Genomic DNA, 23,534 nt, shown 5'->3' with positions numbered 1-23,534 from the left:
GAGGGGAAGACGGCAACCGCGCATGCGCGGATTGACGCCGGCCAACCTACGCATGCGCGGCTGACGTCACTTCGGCGCCGCCGGCCGCGTCATTCCCAGCGCGCCGCTTTGACACAAGCGTCAAGGCTGGGCGCTCGGGATTCACGCGCCGCCGCTTCTAGCCCCCCGGGGGGGAGGGGAGAATAGGGGGCGAGTAGTGGCCTCCGACGCCCGAGTGAATCACTCCAGGTTTCATTCCGGCGTCGGCACTTAGTCTCCCTTTGGGACAATCGCGCCCACCATATCTACTGGTTTCTTTCTATCCGCCCCAGTTGTTACATCTTGAAGATCTCCAGGAAATCTAGAACACACAGCGATGGATTATGACAAGGTACACTCATTTTTTGAGCTTTATTTGGAATGAATGCATAATCATAACATTTATTTGCTTTAATTACACTGTATAGGTGAGATCACATATGGAGGTCGAGTTACAGATGCCTGGGACCAGCGATGTCTTCGCACCATCTTAAAGCGATTCTTCTCACCTGGCATCTTAGCTAAGGGATATAAGTTTTCAGCATCAGGCAAGTGAAGATTCCATTGTACTGATGCAGATTCTTCATTTTAATATTTTTTTTGGTAACATTTATTTTTAACCATCTATTTTTCACAAAATCTGCTAAGTCAGCTTTTAAAAAAGTCATTGATCAGGGTAGTCGTGGTATTGGGCGCAATTTAACTGGACAAAAACAGAGTCCAGTTTTGGGCACATTTAGGGGCCTCTTCCTTGGTGCCTGCTGCAGAGAATGGCACCGCTATTGAATGGGACTTTGCTTTTTTTATTTTGCCTTGGCGAGGAATGGCCAACTGAGGCTGCACTTACCTCATTTCCTGTACTAGCGAGGTCAACTCGCCAACGCAGGAAGAATATTCGTGGATCGGGGCACCTTTCCTTCGACCTCCATCAGCCATCCCGCCGCCCATCTCTGGACCCTCCACTATACCCAACTTAGTGCCAGGGTGCCACTGCCAGGGTGCTTGGGTGGGAGTGCCAAGGTGCCAAGCTGGATGTACCAAGGTGTCCTGGAGTGCCAGGGTCCCACCCTACTCTGAGCCCAACCGCCCGCGGGTCACTAAAGGCCTGGGAGACCACCCCCCCAGGTCCCTCCCCCTGGGGTGCAGTTACCGCCTGGTCCACTTTTTTGGAAACCATTTCTAAAAACAGTATCATGATGAGGTCTCCCAGGCAAGGCCGTTAATTCCCGTGCGCCGGGAGAATCCAGTGCAGACATATTTTAATAATCCTAATGAATCGCTTCAATATCTTAACCTGGATCTCACCCAACAAGGGCGACATCCAGTTTGCAACGCCTTGCAGATCTCGTAAAATCTCGCAAGGCATTTCGAGCATCGCAAATCTTGCGAGAGGCCACTCGCAAGATTCATCAGCCTCGTCACGTCATCAAATCAGGAGTGACAAGGTCATTAAAATGCGCTCATTGTCACTTGACTGGTGATCCAGAGACCCAAGGTAATACTCTGGGTATCGGGTTCGAATCCCACCTGGGCAGATTATGGAAATTGAATCCAATAAATATCTGGAAATAAAAGTCGAACGATAACCATGAAAACATTGTCAATTGTCGTTGAAACAAAATGGTTCACTAATGTCCTTTAATGTCTTGGTCTGGCCTACATGTGACTCCAGATCCACAACAATGTCAATAAAAAGGAAAGGAATCAGAGAATCATCTAGCATTGGCCTGGTTACTGGAAATGACAACGGCAAACGCAGCCCTGTCAACCCGGCAAAGTCCTCCTTACTAACATTTGGGGACTTGTGCCAAAATTGGGAGAGCTGTCTCATAGACTGGTCAAGCAACAGCCTGACACAGTCACTCTCATAGAAACATAATGTCCCAGACACCACTATCACAAATCCTGAGTATATCCTGTCCCACTGGCAGAGCAGAGCCAGCAAGGTGGTGGCACTGTGATATACAGACAGGAGGGAGTTGCCTTGGGAGTCCTCAGCATCAACTCCGGACCCCATGAAGTCTCTTGGTTTCAGGTTAAACATGGGCAAGGAAACCTCCTGCTAATTAGCACGTACCAGCCACCATCAGCTGATGAATCTGTATTCTTCCATGTTGAACACCATTTGGAGGAAGCACTGAGTGGGGCAAGGGCACAGAATGTATTTTGGATAGGAGACTTCAATGTCTATCACCAAGAGTGGCTCAGTAGTATCACTATTGTCTAAGCTGGCCAAGTTTTAAAGGACATAGCTGCTATACTAGGTCTCCGACAGGTGGTGAGGAACCAACAATAGGGAAAAACATACCAGACCTCATCCTCACCAACCTGCTTGCTGCAGATGCATTTCCATGACAGTATCGGCAGGAGTGACCACTGCACAGTCCTTATGGAGACGAAGTCCTGTCATCACATTGAGGATACCCTCCATGGCGTTGTGTGGCGCTACCACTGTGCTAAATGGCATAGATGCAGAACAGATCTAGCAACTCCAGACTGGGCATCTATGATGCATTGTGGGTCATCAGCAGCAGCAAAATTGTACTCAGTCAAAATCTGTAACCTCATGACCCGGCATATCCCCCACTTTACCATCACCACCATGCCAAGGTTTCAGCTGTGGTTCAATGAAGAGTGTTGGAGAAGCATCAGGCATACAAAAAAAATCAACTGTCAACTAGTGAAGCTACAACATAGGACTACTTGCATGTCAAACAACATAAGCAGCAAATAATAGACAGAGCTAAGCCATCCCACAGCCAACAGATCAAATCTAAACTCTGCAGTCCTGCCACAGCCAGTCGTGGGAGATAAATAAACAACTCACTGGAGTGGAGGCTCCACAAATATCCCCATCAATGATGGAGGAGCGCAGCACATCCATGCAAAAGTTGAGGCTGAAGCCTTCACAACAATCTTCAGCAAGAAGCGCCGAGTTGATGATCCATCTCGTTCTCTTCCAGAGGTCCCCAACATCACAGATGCAAGTTTTCAGCCAATTTGATTCACTCCACGTGACATCAAGAAACAGCTAAAGGCACTGGATACTGCAAAGGCTATGGGCCCTGACAATATTCCAGCAATAGTATTGAAGACTGGTGCTCCAGAACTTGCCACGCTTCCCTAGCCAAACGTCTAATGCAGCTACAATGCTGGTATCTAACTGCCAATATGGAAAATTGCCCTGGTATGTCCTGTACACACTAAACAAGACAAATCCAACTGACTGATTATCGCCCTGAATCTCCATCATCAGTAAAGAGATGGAAAGGATTATCAACAGTGCTATCAAGTAGCGCTTACTTAGCAATAACTTTCTGACTGCTGTTCAGTTTGGATTCTGTCAGAGTTACTCAGCCCCTGACCTCATTACGGCCTTGATTCAAATATGGGCAAAATAACTTAACTCCAGAGATGAGATGAGAGTGACTGTCCTTGACATCAAGGCAGCTTTTGATTGAGTGTGGCATCAAGCAGCCTTAGCAAAACTGGAGTCAGTGGGAATCAGGGGAAAACTCTCCACTGGTTGGGGTCATACCTAGCATAAAGGATGATGGTTGTGGTGGTTGGAGGTTATTAATCCAGCCATCTCAGTCCCGGGTCATCACTGCAGGAGTTCCTCAGGGTAACGTACTAGGCCCAACCATCTTCAGATGCTTTATTAATGACATTCCGAGGTCAGGTGTGGGGACGTTCAATGATGATTGCACAATGTTCAGCATCATTCACGGTTCCTCAGGCACTGAAGCAGTCCACCTGCAAATGGAGCAAGACCTGGACAATATCCAGACTTGGGGTGACAAATGGAAAGTAACATTCACGCCACACAAGTGGCAGGTAATGACCATCTTCAATAAGAGAGAATCAAATCATTGCCCCTTGACATTCAGTGACATTACTATTACTGAATCCCCACAGTCAACATCCTGGGGGTTACCATTGAACAAAAACTGAACTGGACTCACCATATAATAGTGCGACTCCCAAAGCAGGTCAAAGTCTAGCAATCCTGCAGCGAGTAACTCACCTCCTGACTTCCCAAAGCCTGTCCACCATCTACAAGGCACAAGTCAGGAGTGTGGTGAAATACTCCTCACTTGCCTGAATGACTGCAGCTCCAACAATATTCAAGAAGCTGGATGCCATCCAGGGCAAAGCAGTTTGCTTGATTGCCATCCCTTCCAAAAACATTCACTCCTCCATCACCGATGCACAGTAGCAACATTGTGTGCCATTCTACAAAATGAATTTGCTATTGCTCCATAGGCAGCACCTTCAAACCCACGACCAATACTATCTAGAAGGACAAGGGCAGCAGATACATGGGAACACAAGAATATAAGAAAATTCCCCTTCAAGTTACTCACCATCCTGACTTGGAAATATATTGCTGTTCCTTCACTGTCGCTGGGTCACAATCCTGGCGCTCCCTCACAATAGCACTGTGGATGTACCTACACTTCATGGACTGCAGCGGTTCAAGAATGGAACTCGCCACCACCTTGTCAGGGGCAATTGGTGATGGTTAACATCAGCAGTAAAGCCTGTGTACGGTAAACATGAATTTGAAAAAATGTGACTGGAATTGCTGAACAGAGAATTGGCATTGACCTGGTGGGCTGAATGGTAGACTCCGCTGCTGTTATGGCTCTGTGATAGAACATAGAACAGTACAGCACAGAACAGGCCCTTCGGCCCTCAATGTTGTGCCGAGCCATGATCACCCTACTCAAACCCACGTATCCACCCTATACCCGTAACCCAACAACCCCCCCCTTAACCTTACTTTTATTAGGACACTACGGGCAATTTAGCATGGCCAATCCACCTAACCCGCACATCTTTGGACTGTGGGAGGAAACCGGAGCACCCGGAGGAAACCCACGCACACAGGGAGAGGACGTGCAGACTCCACACAGACAGTGACCCAGCCGGGAATCGAACCTGGGACCCTGGAGCTGTGAAGCATTTATGCTAACCACCATGCTACCCTGCTGCCCCTATCATAGTGATCATAGGCCCAATGTATTATCATGTTGTGCATTTACCATACTGTAAACATAACTATTTAAAATGCTGTGACCTAAACAAAACTTTTCTCTCTTGGGATTAGTAGCACTTTGGGATTTACTTCCTATTGTGTTGGATTGTGAGTGTTGCTGGCAAAGCCAGCTTTTTTTGTCCATCTCTAATTGTCCTCGAGAAGAGGGCGATGGGTCGCCTTCTTGAACCGAGGCAGCACACCCAGAGTACTGTTAGGAAGGCAATTCCAGGTTTTTGAATGACTTGTAAGGAAAGTTGTTGGTGGAGGGATTCCCTTGTGTCTCACCAAAGCTGGTCCTGCAGAATCTCCCACCTTCTACTTACCTAGCTCTTGTCCTGCTAGGTGGTGAATGTCAACCATTTGAATGGTGTTGGTGGAGGAGCCTTGGCAAGTTGCTCGACAAAGTAACCATAGAATATCACATTATAGTTAAACCAATGGCATTGATATCTGTTTTAAACTCCTAAGCATCTTCTCTAAACATCATACAAATTTAACTGGAGTCTAATTGGATTGGATTGGATTGGATTTATTTATTGTCACGTGTACCGAGGTACAGTGAAAAGTATTTTTCTGCGAGCAGCTCAACAGATCATTCAGTACATGGGAAGAAAAGGGAATTAAACAAAATTCAAGAAAATACAAGAAAATACACAGTAGGGCAACACAAGATATACAATGTAACTACATAAGCATTGGCATCGGATGAAGCATACAGGGTGTAGTGTTAATGAGGTCAGTCAATAAGAGGGTCATTTAGGAGTCTGGTGACAGTGGGGAAGAAGCTGTTTTTGAGTCTGTTCGTGCGTGTTCTCAGACTTCTGTATCTCCTGCCCGATGGAAGAAGTTGGAAAAGTGAGTAAACCGGGTGGGAGGGATCCTTGATTATGCTTCCCCCTTCCCCCAGGCAGCGGGAGGTGTATATGGAGTCCATGAATGGGAGGCAGGTTTGTGTGATGGACTGGGCAGTATTCATGACTCTCTGAAGTTCCTTGCGGTCCAGGGCCGAGCAGTTGCCATACCAGGCTGTGATGCAGCCCGATAGGATGCTTTCTATGGTGCATCTGTAAAAGTTGGGAAGGGTTAATGCGGACATGCCGAATTTCCTTAGTTTCCTGAGGAAGTATAGGCGCTGTTGTGCTTTCTTGGTGATAGCATCGACGTGAGTGGACCAGGACAGATTTTTGGTGATGTGCACCCCTAGGAATTTGAAACTGCTAACCATCTCCACCTCAGCCCCGTAGATGCTGACAGGGGTGTGTACAGTACTTTGCTTCCTGAAGTCAATGACCAGCTCTTTAGTTTTGCTGACATTGAGGGAGAGATTGTTGTCGTTACACCACTCCATTAGGTCCTCTATCTCCCTCCTGTATTCTGACTCATTATTATTCGAGATCCGGCCCACTATGGTCGTATCGTCAGCAAATTTGTAGATGGAGTTGGAACTAAGTTTTGCCACGCAGTCGTGTGTGTACAGGGAGTAGAGTAGGGGGCTAAGTACGCAGCCTTGCAGGGCACCGGTATTGAGGACTATTGTGGAGGAGGTGTTGGTGTTCATTCTTACTCATTGTGCTCTCTAATTTGGCTTCGCAATATCAGTGTTAAGTCCATGACTAATCATTTACATACATACGGACATATTGGGTTGGGTGTCATATAATTGCCTTTTGAAATTGGCCTTCATCTCTGAACTGGGAGAAATGCCATCCAGTTCTACCCCAATGTGATTGGCAGTCCTTGGCCGAATACGTTTTAGTTTTCTTTGAAACCAGTGGAATAGATCCAATTTCGGGATCTCATGGAAGGTGACAAGATGTTCAACCCAATATTGGGTCAGACCATTATCTGATAAGGAGGTGCCAAGATTTTTGAAATTTGCAAGTAAGCAAACTTGATGCAAGAAAAGGTGGCTGAAATGAAGGTAAAGATGGAAATGCAGACATTCTGCTGGAAAGGAGATGCGGAGAGAGGCGTCTTTGACAATGAGCTCAGCAGCCTCACAAACAAAGCAAACCATGGAGAATGAGAACAAGTGTGATGTCCAACAAATAGTGGGCAAAGTTTTCCACTCACTCAAGGGCGGATTGACAGGCAGATGGGGATGTAAAATTAGATGTGATGTCTTGGGTGCCTGCTCCAAACCCCAACACAATTTTGCGATTGATGGAAGAGGCATTGGATTGCCCTTCCATCCTTAGACTAATTCAGGTGCTTAAGTGGCCAATTATTTAGCAAGTAAGGGCTTCTTCATGCCCTGCAGCACTTTTTACCTCCAGAGTGACCACAGCCAAGTTTAAAGCTCACCAGGTTGGACCCCTCAGACTATTAGAGGAAAAGTGGGGGAGATTCTGGGTTCAATCCTTTATGGACCCCTGGGCCCATTGGAGATCCCTCTCTCGAGGTCTGGTCCCCTTCTGGTTCTCACGACCCCCCCAACCTCCGGTCCTAACCAACCTCGCTCCGTTCGCTGGAGCCACCTAAGCTGGCCCTGCAGAATCTCCCACCTTCAACTAATAATAATAATAACAATAATTGCTTATTGTCACAAGTAGGCTTCAATGAAGTTACTGTGAAAAGCCCCTAGTTGCCACATTCCGGCACCTGTTCAGGGAGGCTGGTACGGGAATTGAACTCGTGCTGCTGGCCTTGTTCTGCATTACAAGCCAGCTGTTTAGCCCACTGTGCTAAACCAGCCCACTGCCTCCCTTTTCCAGCTGGCTGCACTGACCATAGTACCCAATGGTGCTCTGAACACCTCTATCAGATCTCCTCCCCTTGTTCACTTCTCCAAGGAAAATGGCCCCAGGCTCTCCAATCCATCCTCCGAATGGAAGTTCCTCACCCCTGGAAAATTTCTGGTGAATCTTTTCTGCATTCTTTCCAATGCCTCTGCATCTTTCCTAAAGTGCGGCGCCCAGAACTGGATGTAATACTCCATCTGAGGCCAAACTAGGAGGAGGCGAACCCCCTTCGATGCAAACTGTAAAAGTAGAAATTGCAGACGTGAAACGAGAGTTGAGTCTTGCTGCCTGACCTGCTTAGTCTTTCCAGCATTTCTGTTTTTACAACAGATTTCCAGCATCTGCTATCTTTTGTATTATAGGGCATGTCTTTGATTTACATAATGCCTGATTTCATGATGTAAATACGTTTTATGATTATTGGAGAAATCAAGTGTTTAAACCTGCGCAATGATGAGATTAACTATTTCTGTCGTAATGCAATGATCTAATGCTCTGCATTTCAGGAATTTACTTCTGTCCTGAGGCAGACAGCCTGTTGGCATATAAAGAGTACATTGAAAGTCTTCCCCTGATTGATGACCCAGAAATATTCGGGATGCATGAAAATGCCAATTTAGCTTTCCAGGTTTGTATTTAGTGCATTGTGCTAAGGAGATAATCTCAGTAATGTTTCCTAATGAAAAGTTGATGTTCTGTGAAATGATGATATGTTTGTCAATGTGATATAATGCTGCCAAGTCATAAGCCAATTATTATAGTCACTTTAATATGTTGTCAGTTTAATGAAGATAGAAGGATACCCTTTTTTGCTGACACGATTGATGAAATCCCTCAGCAACTTTTGGGTCCATTATTTATTTTTTGCACAACTTATCACAAGGTTACGAAGTGAGCACTTGCACTATCCAAACTGACAAGTGTTGGAGAGATACCCAGAAGCAATTGTTTCAGATCTTACGGATGGATGTGGTCTCTAAAATCAAACCCCATAATTAAATTATAATTCTTAACAAAGACCATTAATCTCATAAGATTTATACATTTTAGCCTGCAACTAATCAACAAAATATGATTAATCAATCATTTATATTTCATAAACTATGTTTGTGTCATTGAACTTTGACTGCATTTTTAAGATGTTTAGTTTGAAGGGCAATTGGTAACATCATATTAAAAATACAATTCACTCTTGCTTACTGCACTTTACTTCTCAACCATTTATCGTCAAAGGTGCAAAGATGCCTCTAGATTAAGTGTACTTTGCAACTGAAAACAACCATTAAGGAATGGGTACCCCACATAATTTCTTACACAGGATTGTTGAACAGAGATGTCTTTCCAGTACAGTAGAAAATAGTAAGCGGCGTGAAATTCCACTCTGCCCATCTAACGTCTGGTTCCTTTTCAACGCTAGAGTGGGTACGGAGGATATTTATGGGGACGTTGCCAGGAACAAAGAATTTTAGCTATGGACCAAGATCAAATAGACTGGGTTTGTTTCCTTTGGAACAAAGGAGGCTGAGGAGAGATTTAGTTGAGGTATATAAAGCTATGAGGGACATAGATAGAGTGGAAAGGGAGGGCTTATTTCCATCAACAGCGAGATCATTAACCAAGGTGACAGTGCAGTCCTCGGATGCCTGAGGATCAGAGTGCTTGAAGACCGAGACTGGAAATCCAGTACCAAGCTCTTGCCTACTGTGCAGCTGTGGTCCCCGCCCTCCTGTATGCATGAGAAACATGGACAATGGACAACAGACACAAAATACCCGGAGAGATATTTTGCCTCCTCAAAATCCTGCAAATCCACTGGCAGGATGGGCGTAGCAATGTGAGTGTCCTCTGCCAGGCCAATATCCCCAGTATCGAGGCACTGGTCATGCTCGACCAACTGTGATGGGCCGGCCACATGGCCCGCAAGCCCAACACCAGACTCCCGAAACAAATGCTCTACTCCGAGCTCCGCAATGGCAAGCGATCACTAGGAGGGCAGAAGAAACGCTACACGGACACGCTGAAAACCTCCCTAAATAATTGCATCATCCCCACTGATACGTGGGAATCGGTTGCCTTGGAATGCACAAATTGGAGAAGGAGGATTCGTGAAGGCACCAATCACCTTGAACGTGGCAGGATGGAGCACGCAGAGGCCAAGCGGAAACAGTGGAAACAGAGTGCAGAATCCAGATTGTCCCACCCACCCACCTCATCAAACACTACCTGCAAAACCTGTGGCAGAGTCTGCGGATTCAGGATTGGACTATTCGGCCACTGCAAAACCAATCTCCATGGAGTAGAAACAAGTCATCCTCGACCCTGAAGGACTGGCCAAGAAGACGGATAGATTTAAAGTAATTGGCAGAAGGATTAGAGGTGAGTAGAGGAGACATTTTGTTCACTTGGAGGGTGAGAGGCGCTTACAGCTCATGCCTGAAACAGTGCAAAAAGCAAACATCCTCTTCACATTCAACTACAACACTTGGATATACTCGGAAGGTGCCGTAACCTACTGGATAATAGACCAAGAGTTGAAAGGTAGAATTAGGCTGGCCTAGTTACATTGGACTGAATGGCCTCCTGCTGTGCTGGAATCTTTTCTATGTTTCCATGTCTGATTCAGTGATTCATTGACAGTGCACAAGAAACAAGTTGCTTTACCAGATCTTGCTGTCAGGGAATGCTGTGCACCAGGGGGAAATGGGCGATGAATGTAAATAAACCAAGAAAATTACTTGCTGGACTGGGAGAGGAATAGGTGATTCATAATAATCACAAATTGAAATACATGAATACATGATCTTCATCTGAGTTGCCCATTATCAAATCCCAGTGTCTTGCTCATCTAACCAAATGACCATTTCATCAAATCAGATTTTTCCAAAGATTTTTGTTAAGGTTTTACTTTTTTAAAGAAGTATTTAAATAATGCGAGCAAATTGATTATCATACGTTATGTTCATTCTATAATGTTTTCTTAAATATATTTTCATTCGGCTTAAATTCATTAACAACTTGGATGAGGAAATGCAATTATTGCTTATTCATAAAACTCATGAAAGTGCAGATTTAGGTGTTAGTTTGTGCTGAAGTAATTTATCGGGCAGAATGTTTTGCTTTCTCTGGTGACGTGGCTTTGAGAGAGTAAGGGCATTCAATTTGGTGAGATGGTGACAGAACTGAACCCCATCACCTTCCCACCTCCACCACAATTAGGTTATGTGCGGGGAGGCTCATTACAGCTCAAAAAGAGGCCCATCAGCCCATCGTGTGTGCTGGCCATCAAGCACCTATATATTCTAATCCCATTTTCCATGGTCAACCTTCCTGCCTTTCCCACCCTTGCCAATTGAGACCTTTAATTGACCAATGAATGACCAGTAAAGGGCCTCATGCCTACACTGCTCATATTAACCCAGCTGCAGGTTGACTTCCTGCCATGCTGCTTGCATAGCAACAAAAAATATACGGCCAGCGGTCACTTCATGAGGGTGCGAGTGTGGGTGGGTGGGGGCGTGGGTGTCCCTCAATCAAAGGCACTTAGTGCCTTCTTGAGGCACTTGGAAGAGGGGGTGCCAAGGGGTGGCCACCACTGAGAGCCACACCCGTGCCCTTGGTCCACCCTTCTGCACCCTTCGCCCCATAACGTCTGCTCCGTGAAACCAACCCCATGGCCTCACACTACTTACTTGTCGTTTAGGTCTCTCTACATACTCTGATATCCAGTCCCTCTGGCAGAAGACACGGCCTCCCCAGAGGTGGTGCTGAGCACAATAGCCACCGGATTCTGACTGGCCGGCATCTCTCGGTAGGCGAGACTACCACCCTGGATTCCCGGTTTCACACCACTACCTGATTGGCACGTGGTTGAAGGAACAGAACACCGAATCCCTACAGTGCAGGAGGCCACTTAGCCCATCGTATCTGCACCGACCTTTTGAATGAGCACTTTACCAATTTACACTCCCTTGTCCACCCCCTCCCGGTCCATCCCATAACCTAACCTGCACATCCCTGGACACAAAGGGATAATTCTATCATGGCCAATCCACCTAACCTGCACAAAGTTGAGCTTTTTCTGATCATTACCTGAAAACGTGCATGGGGAAGTGTTCGGTGAGATAAAGGCTATTTGCAGGTGTCACTCTGACAGCATTCACTCCATGTATGAGGAGAAGCATAGAGGTTTCAAAACCTTTGGAACTACCACCGTGCGGGAAGGAAGAAAACTGTGGCCAAAATTAACAAAACTGTTATCAGTGTAAATGTAAAATCAGAAGCAGTTGAAAGTGCAACAAGACACATCTTCTTAAAACATGTCTTTGCTGTCGTCTTGATAAAGGCATGTACATTTTGGGGGGCAAAAGACAGAGAATGGAAATTAACTTCAACTATAAATGTGGATTAGAAGAAGCAAGTTTAGGGGTTTGGTTACACAGATCTTTGAAAAAAGGTTGGTGTCGGAGGTAGACATAGAGCAGATGCTTCCTCTTGTGAGGCAATCTCGAATGAGAGGTTATAGTTTTGGGATAAGGTGTAGCAAATTTAAAACCGAGATGAGGAGAAATTACTTCTTTCAAAGGGTCGTGAGTCTCTGGAATTTACTGTCCCAGAATGCGGTGGATGCCCGGTTATTGAGTAAATTTAAGGAGGAGATAGACAGATTTTTAATTAGTAATGGGTTGAAGGGTTATGGAGAATGGGTGGGAAAATGGAGTTGAGGCTGAGGTAAGATCAGCCATGATCATATTGAATGGCGGAGATGGTGCGAGGGACTGAATTGCCTATTCCCGCTCCTAGTTCTTATGTTATTCTTATGTTATGTCAGAAAAATACAATCCTGTGTTTTATATAGGGGCACAATACAAAGAAGGCAATGTTAAATAGATACGAGATTAGTTTGGCTGCAGTTTGAGCATTGAGTACTGATTTGGCACCCCATTCAGAAGAAATCATTTGGAAAAATTGCAGTATAGATATACTAAGATGCTATGAGGGTGAGAGGACCTGATATGACTTGGAAAGCCTATTAATTAGAGAAAGGTTAAAGAGGTTCAATTGAACTGTGTAAAGTTTCAGCAGAATTTACAAAGATAAGTGGTGATCTTAACCAGTCAGAAAATTGGTAACTTAGGTGTATAAATTTAGGAATAATATTAAAAGCGTAAATAGAGAAAAGGGTTAGAAAAGTAACTTCAGTGAATGATTATTAAAATAGGGACTTCATTACTATAAATAGCTTTTGAAGCTGAGCCAGCAATATTATTCAAGAAGGACGTAAATGAACAATTGAGGAGAAAAGAGAAAAGAGCACAGAAAGTTGGTAAGATTGGAATAGGTGGTGGAGTTATTACTGGGAGAGAATGTTAAATAGTGGTGAAATTTATGATTGTCATTTAGAGCAGTTCATGCTGGATGCCTTTAAATTTAATATGCGATACAATAAAGTGCAATAAAGCTCTTTTCTGAATGTAAATATCTGAAATGATGGACAATATATTAATTCATCACTTCTTATTATAGAGAAAAGAAACCAACAAAATGACAGGGACAGTCCTTGTGGTACAGCCCAATATTATGGCACGTGGAACTGGCAAAAGCAGTGACGAAATTGTTCAGGAATTAGCAGATTCCATCCTATCTAAAATTCCAGGTAAATGCACAAATATTTGCTCAAACTCGTGCATCAGCCACGGAAAGTAACTTTTTTTCCTGAAACTGTTAGCTGACTCCCTAACTTTTGAAGATGGTTTTGAATGGACTTAACAATGTGTTTGCATTTTGTAAATAACTTTTCACTCAGAATAACTTCAAATGCATCTATTTTTTAAAAATATGATTTAGGGTATCCAATTTTTTTTTTCCCAATTAAGGGGCAATTTAGCGTGGCCAATCCGCCTAACCTGCACATCTTTGGGTTGTGGGGGCAAAACTCGCGCAGACACAGGGAGAACGTGCAACCTCCACAGGGACAGTGACCCGGGGCTGGGATCGAACCCGGGTCCTTGGTGCCATGAGGCAGCAGTGCTAACCACTGCGCCACTGTGCCACCCATTCAAAAGCATCTATGATGAAATCTACCAACTAACAGTCTTTAAAAGAAAATAAATAATATGCAAGTGAATAGCTTCCACCACAATATCCTCTCTAATCCAATAGCTTTGTGGAAGAAATGCTACGTGGTAAATAGTAATTTCTGTAAAGTTCTTACCAACCTGAGGGGCAATTAGAATTCTCTAACATTATTTTAAAATAATGTTGAATTGTGAAAAGGGACCTATGCATGCATTTTATTGCTCATTCGTCTTTTCAAATCCATTCACGACCTCGCTCCTCCATATTTCTGTAATCTCCCCCAACCGTACAATCCTCAGAGAAAAATGTGTTCCTCCATTTCTGGCTTCCTGTCCAACCCCAATTTGTTTGTTTTTTTGACACTCCAACACTGATGACAATGCCTTCAGCTCCCTAGGCGCTGAGCCCTGGAAATCCCTTCCCAACTCTGTTTTTAATTTTTTTTAAATTAATTTGCGGGCTGTAGGCATTGCTGGCCAGGCCAGCAATTATTGCTCATCTCCAACTGGCCTCCATTTCAGAGGGCATTTGAAAGTCAAATGCATTGGAGTCACATGTAGGCCAGATCAGGTTAGGGTGGCAGATTTCCTTGCCTATAGGACATTGGTGGACCAGATGGGTCTTTACGACAATTGACAATGGTTTCATGGATAACGTTGGATTTTTTTTTTAAATTCAAATTTCACCATTTGCCACGGTAAGATTTGAACCCAAGTCCCAGTTTTTGCCCAAGGTCGTTGGATTACTAATCCAGGGACAATACCACACATTACTGCCTTCCTTATCCTTTTCTCTCCTCTTTTAAGACCCTCCTTAAGTTCCACCATTTTACCAAATCCTGTCCAGCTAATGCCTCTGTGTGGCCCAGTGTCAGATTTCAGGAATGTGGGAATAGAAGTAGGCCATTTAGCTCCTTGTACCTGTTCTGCCATTCAATTTTATCATGAATGATCTGTGATCGAACTCCATAAACCCGGTGTGGTCCCATATCTCTTAATACCTTTACTTAACAAAAATTTAAAACTAATAACTGATCTGGCGTCAAGTAAATTCCAAATTACTACCACCCGTTGTCTTTGTCAATTTCACACTTAAAAGGTCTGGTTCTAAATTTTATGCTCTGTCCCTTACTCCTCGACTCTGTCCTATCTGTTCCCCTTTATATCTTCGAAACGTTGATCATATCATCAGTTAACCTTCTAAATTCCAGGGAATACAGCCCTAAATTGAATAATCTACGCTCGTAATTTTGTTTGATAACTATTTTCTGAAGCGCCTTGGATATTATACACGCACACACAGGTACTTTCACCTTTATGGCATTATTATACTGAAGGTGTTGTTTGAGATTTTCCCTTAATCAGTAGAGGTAACTGCTGCATTATATTCTTCCATGTGCACCACTCTCTAACCAAAAAGCAGCAATCTGTGCATATGTACTTGCACACATGCACTGTTATCTTAGCAATGCACCGAAAGAAGCATTTGCTCTTTGCCAACAGTTGATAACCTAAAAAAGTACACTGAAAGGTTGGGTTGCTGGACACGTCTTGTAGTTTGCTTCACGTTGGTCAACCGCTAAAAAGTTGGAAGCATTATGATGCACCTCAGTCCAGGTGGCCTCACATCACCTTCTGTGTGGATAGCACAATTGCTTCACAGCTCCAGGGTCCCAGGTTCGATTCCGGCTTGGGTCACTGTCTGTACGGAGTCTGCACATCCTCCCCGTGTGTGCATGGGTTTCCTCCGGGTGCTCCGGTTTCCTCCCTCAGTCCAAAAATGTGCAGGTTAGGGGGATTGGCCATGATAAAATTGCCCTTAGTGTCCAAAATTGCCCTTAGTGTTGGGTGGGGTTACTGGGTTGTGGGGACAGGGTGGAGGTGTTGACCTTGGGTAGGGTGCTCTTTCCAAGAGCCGGTGCAGACTTGATGGGCCGAATGGCCTCCTTCTGCACTGTAAATTCTATGATAATCTAAGTAAGGTGCACCATCAGTTCGGCAACTTCACTCTCATGTTATGTCATGAGTTTGCATTGTGCAAGAAAAACACATTGGGCATATTTCTGATTGTGAAATAGTGTATGAAGGTGAGAGTGAATTGGGCACCCCGATCTACATTAATCCCAATTTTTATTTTACCTTTATTCCATATTTTCCCATTATGCATAAGAGTACCTTGTCAGGCATAAAACTCATCAAGTAATCTCCAAAATTGTTTGCAGTCCTGGGCTGTATTCATATCCTCAGTAATCCAGCCCCCCAATGAGCTCAACTAAATACACTATAGTATATTGGAAGCTAAATAGTTTTTTTTGTGCCAAATTAACTGAAGTATTATTTCTCTCATTGAGGAGCAACAGCTCATTTAACAACTAAAATTGCAGTAATTTTGATTAAGGCATATTTTTAATTGCATGCTCAAAATTTATAGATGGAAAGTTATGGGTTGGTTTTCAAATGGCTATTTGCTTCTGTGGCCTATTGTATAACCAATGTTACATGTAATGGCGATTGGTTTTAAGTGTAATTTTTATGTTTAAAAAATTAATCTTGAATTAATGAGGTCTTTTCATCTCGTTGAATGAATGTTTTACATTTAAAACTGACTGGTGGTATCTAATGTTTGTTCCACATTACCATCGATTGCCAGTTCATGAATCCTTTTGGGCAAAATACATCCCTGCAATTGGCTGAATGATTTAAATCCTGTATAAAAGTGATTCACATATTTGGCTCTCGTGTCCGCATACCTCCTATCGATCTGTAGTATCTCCTTAACCAGTCAGTTCGTCTCTGCCCTGTCCACCTTCTCCCTATAGGTCCTATCGAGATCAGCTCCCCTCTGACCACCGCCTTCAGTGCTTCCCAGTCCATCGCTGCTGAAATTTCCCCCGAGTCGTTGACCTGCAGGTAGTTCTGAATATATTTCCTCAGCTGCTCGCACACCACTTTGTCAGCCAAAAGTCCCATATCTAACCTCCAGTGCGGGCGCTGGTTACTGTCTTTACTGACCTGCAGGTCAACCCAGTGTGGAGCATGGTCTGAGATTGTGATCGCCAAGTACCCAGTGTCCACCACCCCTGCCAGTAAGGCCCTGCTCAGAATTAAAAAATGGATCCGGGAGTACACTTTATGCACGTGTGAGTAGAAGGAGATCTCCTTCACCAACGGCTGCCCAAATCTCCATCGATCCACCACCGTGGATCAATCAACCCCCCCCCCCCCATCTGCTACATGAACCCTTTTAGTTCCTTTACCATTGCTGGCACCCTACCTGTTTTCAAGGTTGACCGGTCCAAGCCAGGGTCAATAACTGTGTTGAAGACCCCTCCCATGACCAACCTGTGCGAGTCCAGGTCCAGTATTTTCCCCAGCATCCTCTTTATAAACTCCACATCACCCCAATTTGGCGCATACACATTTACTAATACCACCTGCACACCCTCCAGTTTCCCACTGACCATAATGTACCGATCTCCCACATCTGAAACTATTCTACCCGCCTCAAATTGATCAGGATCGCGACCCCTCTAGTCTTTGAATCCAGTCCCGAGTGAAAGACATGACTGACCCAGCAGGTCTGGCAGAGGGAACACAATGTTGACAAATGTGAGGTCATCCATTTTGGTAGGAATCACAGCAAATGGGATTATTATTTAAATGATAAAATATTAAAACATGTCAATATTGTGTTCCATCTGCCAGACCCTAGCCCATTCACTTAACCTATCCAAATCCCTCTGCAGACTTCCGGTATCCTCTGCACTTTTTGCTTTACCACTCACCTTAGTGTCGTCTGCGTCTTGGACACATTGCACTTGATCCCCAACTCCAAATCATCTATATAAATTGTGAACAATTGTGGGCCCATCACAGATCCCTGAGGGACACGACTAGCTACTGATTGCAGAGAGACCTGGGTGTGCTAGTGCATGAGTTGCAAAAGGTTGGTTTACAGGTGCAACAGGTGATTAAGAAGGCAAATGGAGTTTTGTCCTTCATTGCTAGAGGGATGGAGTTTAAGACTAGGGAGGTTATGCTGCAATTGTATAAGGTGTTAGTGAGGCTACACCTGGAGTGTTGTGTTCAATTTTGGTCTCCTTACCTGAGAAAGGACGTACTGGGGCTGGAGGGTGTGCAGAGGAGATTCACGAGGTTAATCCCAGAGCTGAAGGGGTTAGATTACGAGGAGAGGTTGAGTAGACTGGGACTGTACTCGTTGGAATTTAGAAAGATACGGGGGGGGGGATCTTATAGAAACATATAAAATTCTGAAGGCAATAGATAGGACAGATGCGGGCAGGTTGTTTCCACTGGCGGGTGACAGCAGAACTAGGGGAAATAGCCTCAAAATAAGGGGAAGTAGATTTAGGACTGAGTTTAGGAGGAACCTCTTCACCCAAAGGATTGTGAATCTATGGAATACCTTGCTCAGTGAAGCAATTGAGGCTCCTTCATTAAATGTTTTTAAGATAAAGATAGATAGTTTTTTGAAGAATAAAGGGATTAAGGGTTATGGTGTTCGGGTCGGAAAGTGGAGCTGAGTCCACAAAAGATCAGCCATGACCTCATTGAATGACAGAGCACGCTTGAGGGGCCAGATGGCCTACTCCTGCTCCTAGTTCTTATGTTCTTATTACACCACTCGCACTTATCCTCCACATCTGTTTAGCACAGGGCTAAATCGCTGGCTTTGAAAGCAGACCAAGGCAGGCCAGTAGCACGGTTTGATTCCCGTATCAGCCTCCCCGAACAGGCGCCGGTATGTGGCGACTAGAGGCTTTTCACAGTAACTTCATTTGAAGCCTGCTTGTGACAATAAACGATTTTCATTTCATTAATTTCATTTCATCTGGCAAGAACTCACACATGCATGTTTTAGTAAGGTGCGCTCTATGCACCACCTTGAGCTGCATCAGGCTTAGCCGACACAAGAAGAGGTGGAGTTAATCCTGTGCAGTGCCTCAACCCAGAGTTCTCTCCCTACCTCCATGTCCAGCTTCTCCTCCCATGTCCGTCTGGTCTCGTCCATAGATGTCGCGCCACATTTGTTGCTCCCTAATCAGTCCAGCCCTACCATTGTGATCAGAAATGTATGTCCGGGTCTCTGGGGGAACATTTATGTTTCCCTGCAGAGAAAGTCTGCGTTTGGTCACTTTCAGGAGTTGGATCGTCTCTGAGAGTTCCCCCACCGTTGCCGGTCTATTGTCCATATACATGTCTGTCACTCTCAGTGCCCCTCTGTTCTCCCTCCACATCCCAAATGTGGTATCTTCCCTCGCCAGTGTGAACCTGTTTTTGTTATAGATGGGGACCTCTTCCTTATTTAAGATATTCCCACAGCAAGACCTGGATAGCATTCAGGTTTGAACTGATAAGTGCCAAGTTACATTCACACCACGCAAGTGCCAGGCAATGACCATCTCCAAAACAAGAGCAACTTCTCATGGTGTTCTATAGCTTTACCAATGCTGATTTCCACCCCTTGCCCCCATAACCACCCCCCCCCCCCCATCTTTAACATGTTGGTTACTATTGACCAGAAAATTAACTAGACAGGAATACTGTGGCTCCAAGAGCAAGCCAGAGCTAGGTAAGTAATTCACCTCGTGCCTCCGCAAAGCTTGACAGAAGATAAGAACAAGAGGAGGCCATTTGGCCTTTCAGCCTTGTTGACTATCAACAAGGCACAAGCCAGCAGTGATGGAATATTCTTCATTCGCTTGGATGAGTGCAGCTTCAATAACATTCAAGAACCACACTGCTATCCAAAACAATTGGCACCCCATCGACAATCTCAAACAGGCACTCATTCCACCATGGGCACACAGTGACAACAAAGAGCACCATACACAAGACGCATCGCTGCAACTTGCCAAGTCTCCTTTGTTCATACCTTCCAAACTTGTGACCTCCACCATCTAGAAGAACAAGGGCAACAGATATGTGGACTGCCACTACCTGCAGCCATTTTCTCCAGTTCACCCACCACCTGGAGTTGAAATTATATCTCTGCCTATTCATTGTTTCCAAGGCAAGATCCAGATTGTGACACCGACAACCAGTCAGACGGCTTTTACGTTTGTTCCATCAGTCCGGGTCACTCGAATCAAGTTAATGCCCCTCTCTGAATCACTCTCGTCTGAACATGTGGATCCGCAAGTTGAATAGAATCCCTTTTATATAAATGGTAGTGGAGGTGGGGGGGGTCCTGAACAACCTCACATACCTGTCTTTGAGGGCGATCAGCTATTGAGGTGCTCTCCCCTTACAGCTGTGGCCTCAGTAATGGCCATCACTGTCATTGATGCTGCTGAGGCAGCACGGTAGCGCAGTGGCTTCACAGCGCCAGGGTCCAGGTTCGATTCGCCGCTGAGTCACTGTCTGTGTAGAGACTGCACATCCTCCCTGTGTCTGCGTGGGTTTCCTCCGGGTGCTCCGGTTTCCTCCCACAGCCCAAAAACATGCAGGTCAGGTGCATTGTTCATGCTAAATTGCCCTTAGTGTCCAAAAAGGTTAGATGGGGTTATTGAGTTACAGGGATAGGGTGGAAGTGAGTGCTTAAATGGGGTTGATGCAGACTCGATAGGCCAAATGGCCTCCTTCTGCACTATATGTTCTATTAGGCTGCTGAGCTGCCAGTCCTCTGATTGGACCAGCAGCTCTTGGGTGTAGGTAGTCGTCTTTAATTGGATGCCGGTATCGGTGACAGCCATTTAATTGGCCATCGTCAGCAAAATGCTACCCTGGGTCCCGCTGCCTGCCAAAACCAGATCATATCCCACTTCTGGCCCTGGCTGTGGAATGTCTACCCTCTCCATGGAATCCAACCCATTGTTTTTCTCCTCCATTCTGCTTCTTGTGCAGAAATCTCTAGAACTGTATCGTAAAGCCAGGGAGTCATCTGTTTTCCCTCTTACCCCTTTCTAGCTACTTTCTACGCAGTCATCAGCAGCTTCTGAATAATCTGTGCAGCTTCCCTTTAAGATTGGAAGGCTTCCTTTAAGAAGGGCAGGTTATTTGAAACACATGCTAACCATGCAGGCAGCCGGGGCCGCTGATTAGCATGCAACCTGCCAGAAGTGGGACTGGTGCTGGATTGCATCTTGAAATCATTGAAATGAGGAAAAAGGACAAAATGTGCTTGCTGCCTGCCTCAAGAAGACCGGGTGCAAGCTAATCATGGGTCATGAACACCCGTGTCTGAAAACAGGAACAGTCAAATTTTACATTTTAAGAAGTCTTTGAGATTCATCATTGAAACCATATTATTGCAAAAGGCTGCGAGTCAAATGTCGGTTTGGTTGGTTTGATTGCTATGGTAATGTCAATCAGACTAACTTGAGGGTAGTGTTGCCATTGGTCACGCTCGCATGACCAACACTGAATGCATCAATGAACTGGTTGAGCGATTTTTCTCCCTGGTTCTTCATCTTACCCGCAACCATGTCCAAGACATCAGTCTTCAATTTGTAGACTTCAGAACAGTCTGGAAAAACTGGAAACCCTAGATGCCTGCCAAAACTTAATTCCTGAATGCAACCCCTAAAAAGGTAATTCCTCTGTACTATTATTTCAGTGTGAGACTGTGGGAAGAACTTGCTCAATATTCGTTTCAAATATTATTTCAGAAAAACTTGACCTTGAGGTTGCAATCGAAACTCTATTTGTTAGAGACAGGAAAGGACGCTTGAATTCATTAACCACCGTACTTGGTCAAGAGGTTGACCGTTTTAATGGTCTCCTGGTCGTGCTAAAAGTAAGTAACAGATTTATAAATAATAATTCAAACAGTACAGTTCTCACATTCTCAATGACAAAACAGCACGTGATGGTCAATTGCGGCCCTTCTTGCATTTAACTGAAGACTGGATTAGTTTATTAATTTTCTTTTTGCTTTCCTAACTTGAGTTCACTGTGTCCATTAATTTTACAAATTTTTAAATTTTTAATCAGCCTTACGTATTTCCCAAAGGTAAATAATTGCTATTATTCTCTAGCATTGCTTGGGAAACATTTATTTGCACGTCAAAAATGCATGAAAGTGGTATTTATTGCGACAATTCTGCTGTACTTTTATTTTTTAAATTGTATTTAGCATGTTAGTTATGATATTCAGAGACATATTGCCATATGAAACAAAAAGATGAGCATAGACTATCATGCTCACCTCCGGAATCAGTGAGACAATCTGCTACAATGACCTCTAAGTAAGGTTATAAGAGCGGAAAATGTAGGGGAGAAAATTTAGCTTTGGAATGTATATTTAAATCTAATAAAATGAGCATTGTGGCAATGAAGGTTGGGTCATGATCTCTCATGCCATATTTAGTGCCCTTAATTATTTTGGATAGGATTTTCTGTTAGCCGTCTGACACGCTCACCTGAAATTGGTGACTGCCGAGTTACCACGCTCACGAGCCCTTTTCAACAGCTTTGGCATCTTCTTTGCCAGTGCGAAAATAGGTACAAAACATTTTGTGCAGGAGCAGCCTGTAGGACACCAATTAGGCGGTGGTAGAACCCTTCTATGAGTCAGGGGTAATAGGTCACTCCACAATCCTGAGCACATAATCCAGACTGACACTTGAGTGCAACACTGAGGGAATGCTCCACCAGTGGATATGCTGTCTTTTAGGTGAGACATTAAACCAGTCATGTCTGTCCTCGTTGAGTAAAACATCCTGTAGCGTTATTTGAAAGCAGAACAGGGGAGTTTGCCCGTAGCCCAACATTAACTGTTCCTGCAGATTTTAATTGCGTTTGCTTTACCTCTCTTGCGGACTCCTTTTGAATAACATAATGTAAAGTCCATAGGGGTTTTTTGGGGGCCTGTATTCTTTGCAAAAAATCAAAAGGGAAGTGTTATAATGGCACTCCCGTATAATGGGGCTGGTTTAGCTCACTGGACTAAATCGCTGGCTTTTAAAGCAGACAAGCAGGCCAGCAGCACGGTTCAATTCCCGTACCAGCCTCCCCGGACAGGCGCCGGAATGTGGCGACTAGGGGCTTTTCACAGTAACTTCATTGAAACCTACTCGTGACAAGAAGCGATTTTCATCTCATTTGAGTAGTATCTAAATATCCCTATCTTTCTTGAAAAAATCCTATTCCTCTCCTTTCTTTGAAATGTTTATTTGTTTACCTGTTTTGTCATCAGAGAAAATTGCTTGCCAAAATTGATTCAGTCATCATAACTGGTTCAAATTAGATTTGATTTTATCTTCACCAATCGTTTCAACCTTGTTAAGGCTGTAATGTAGTTCAATGTATAACTGATCATAAAATATCAATCAGATACAATTTTAATTTTAATCTGTGAATATCATTGATTAATATTTAATGTGGTCTATCTATCCTTTTGCCTGACTAATGTTTTGCATTTAAATTTTCTAGAGTACTTCTAGTCTGCATATTTTATGATAAAAATGATAGCCACAGGGCAATGAATGATTGCTGCTAACACTTGCTAATGCTTAGCAGTCTGAAATACGAACTTATTTCTAAAAGCAGCACTGCATTAGTGCCTAAAGATTAGTTCAAGTTTGTTGTGTTGGCTGTATGAAAGGAAGTAAAAGTTCACAGGTGAATAGTGGGTTCATTGCAGTACCAAGAAAAAAGTAATGTGGGGACCAAAAATGCAAGTAATATAACCTT

General features: G+C 44.3%; 1 protein-coding gene across 2 annotated transcripts in view; it reads left to right on the top strand.

Annotated features, from left to right (window-relative positions):
• dnah6 (dynein, axonemal, heavy chain 6) overlaps window positions 1-23,534 on the top strand; it is a 389,182-nt gene that overhangs the window by 321,915 nt on the left and 43,733 nt on the right. For both annotated transcript variants that reach the window (XM_038804236.1, XM_038804238.1), the window contains 4 exons: window positions 447-566; window positions 8,310-8,431; window positions 13,327-13,456; window positions 21,509-21,636. In XM_038804236.1, the coding sequence (XP_038660164.1) occupies window positions 447-566; window positions 8,310-8,431; window positions 13,327-13,456; window positions 21,509-21,636 (500 nt within the window). The remainder of the gene's footprint in view (window positions 1-446; window positions 567-8,309; window positions 8,432-13,326; window positions 13,457-21,508; window positions 21,637-23,534) is intronic.

This window comes from Scyliorhinus canicula, chromosome 8 (genome assembly GCF_902713615.1).
Source record: "Scyliorhinus canicula chromosome 8, sScyCan1.1, whole genome shotgun sequence".
NCBI lineage: Eukaryota > Metazoa > Chordata > Chondrichthyes > Carcharhiniformes > Scyliorhinidae > Scyliorhinus > Scyliorhinus canicula.
This window is presented reverse-complemented; position numbering and strand designations above follow the sequence as displayed.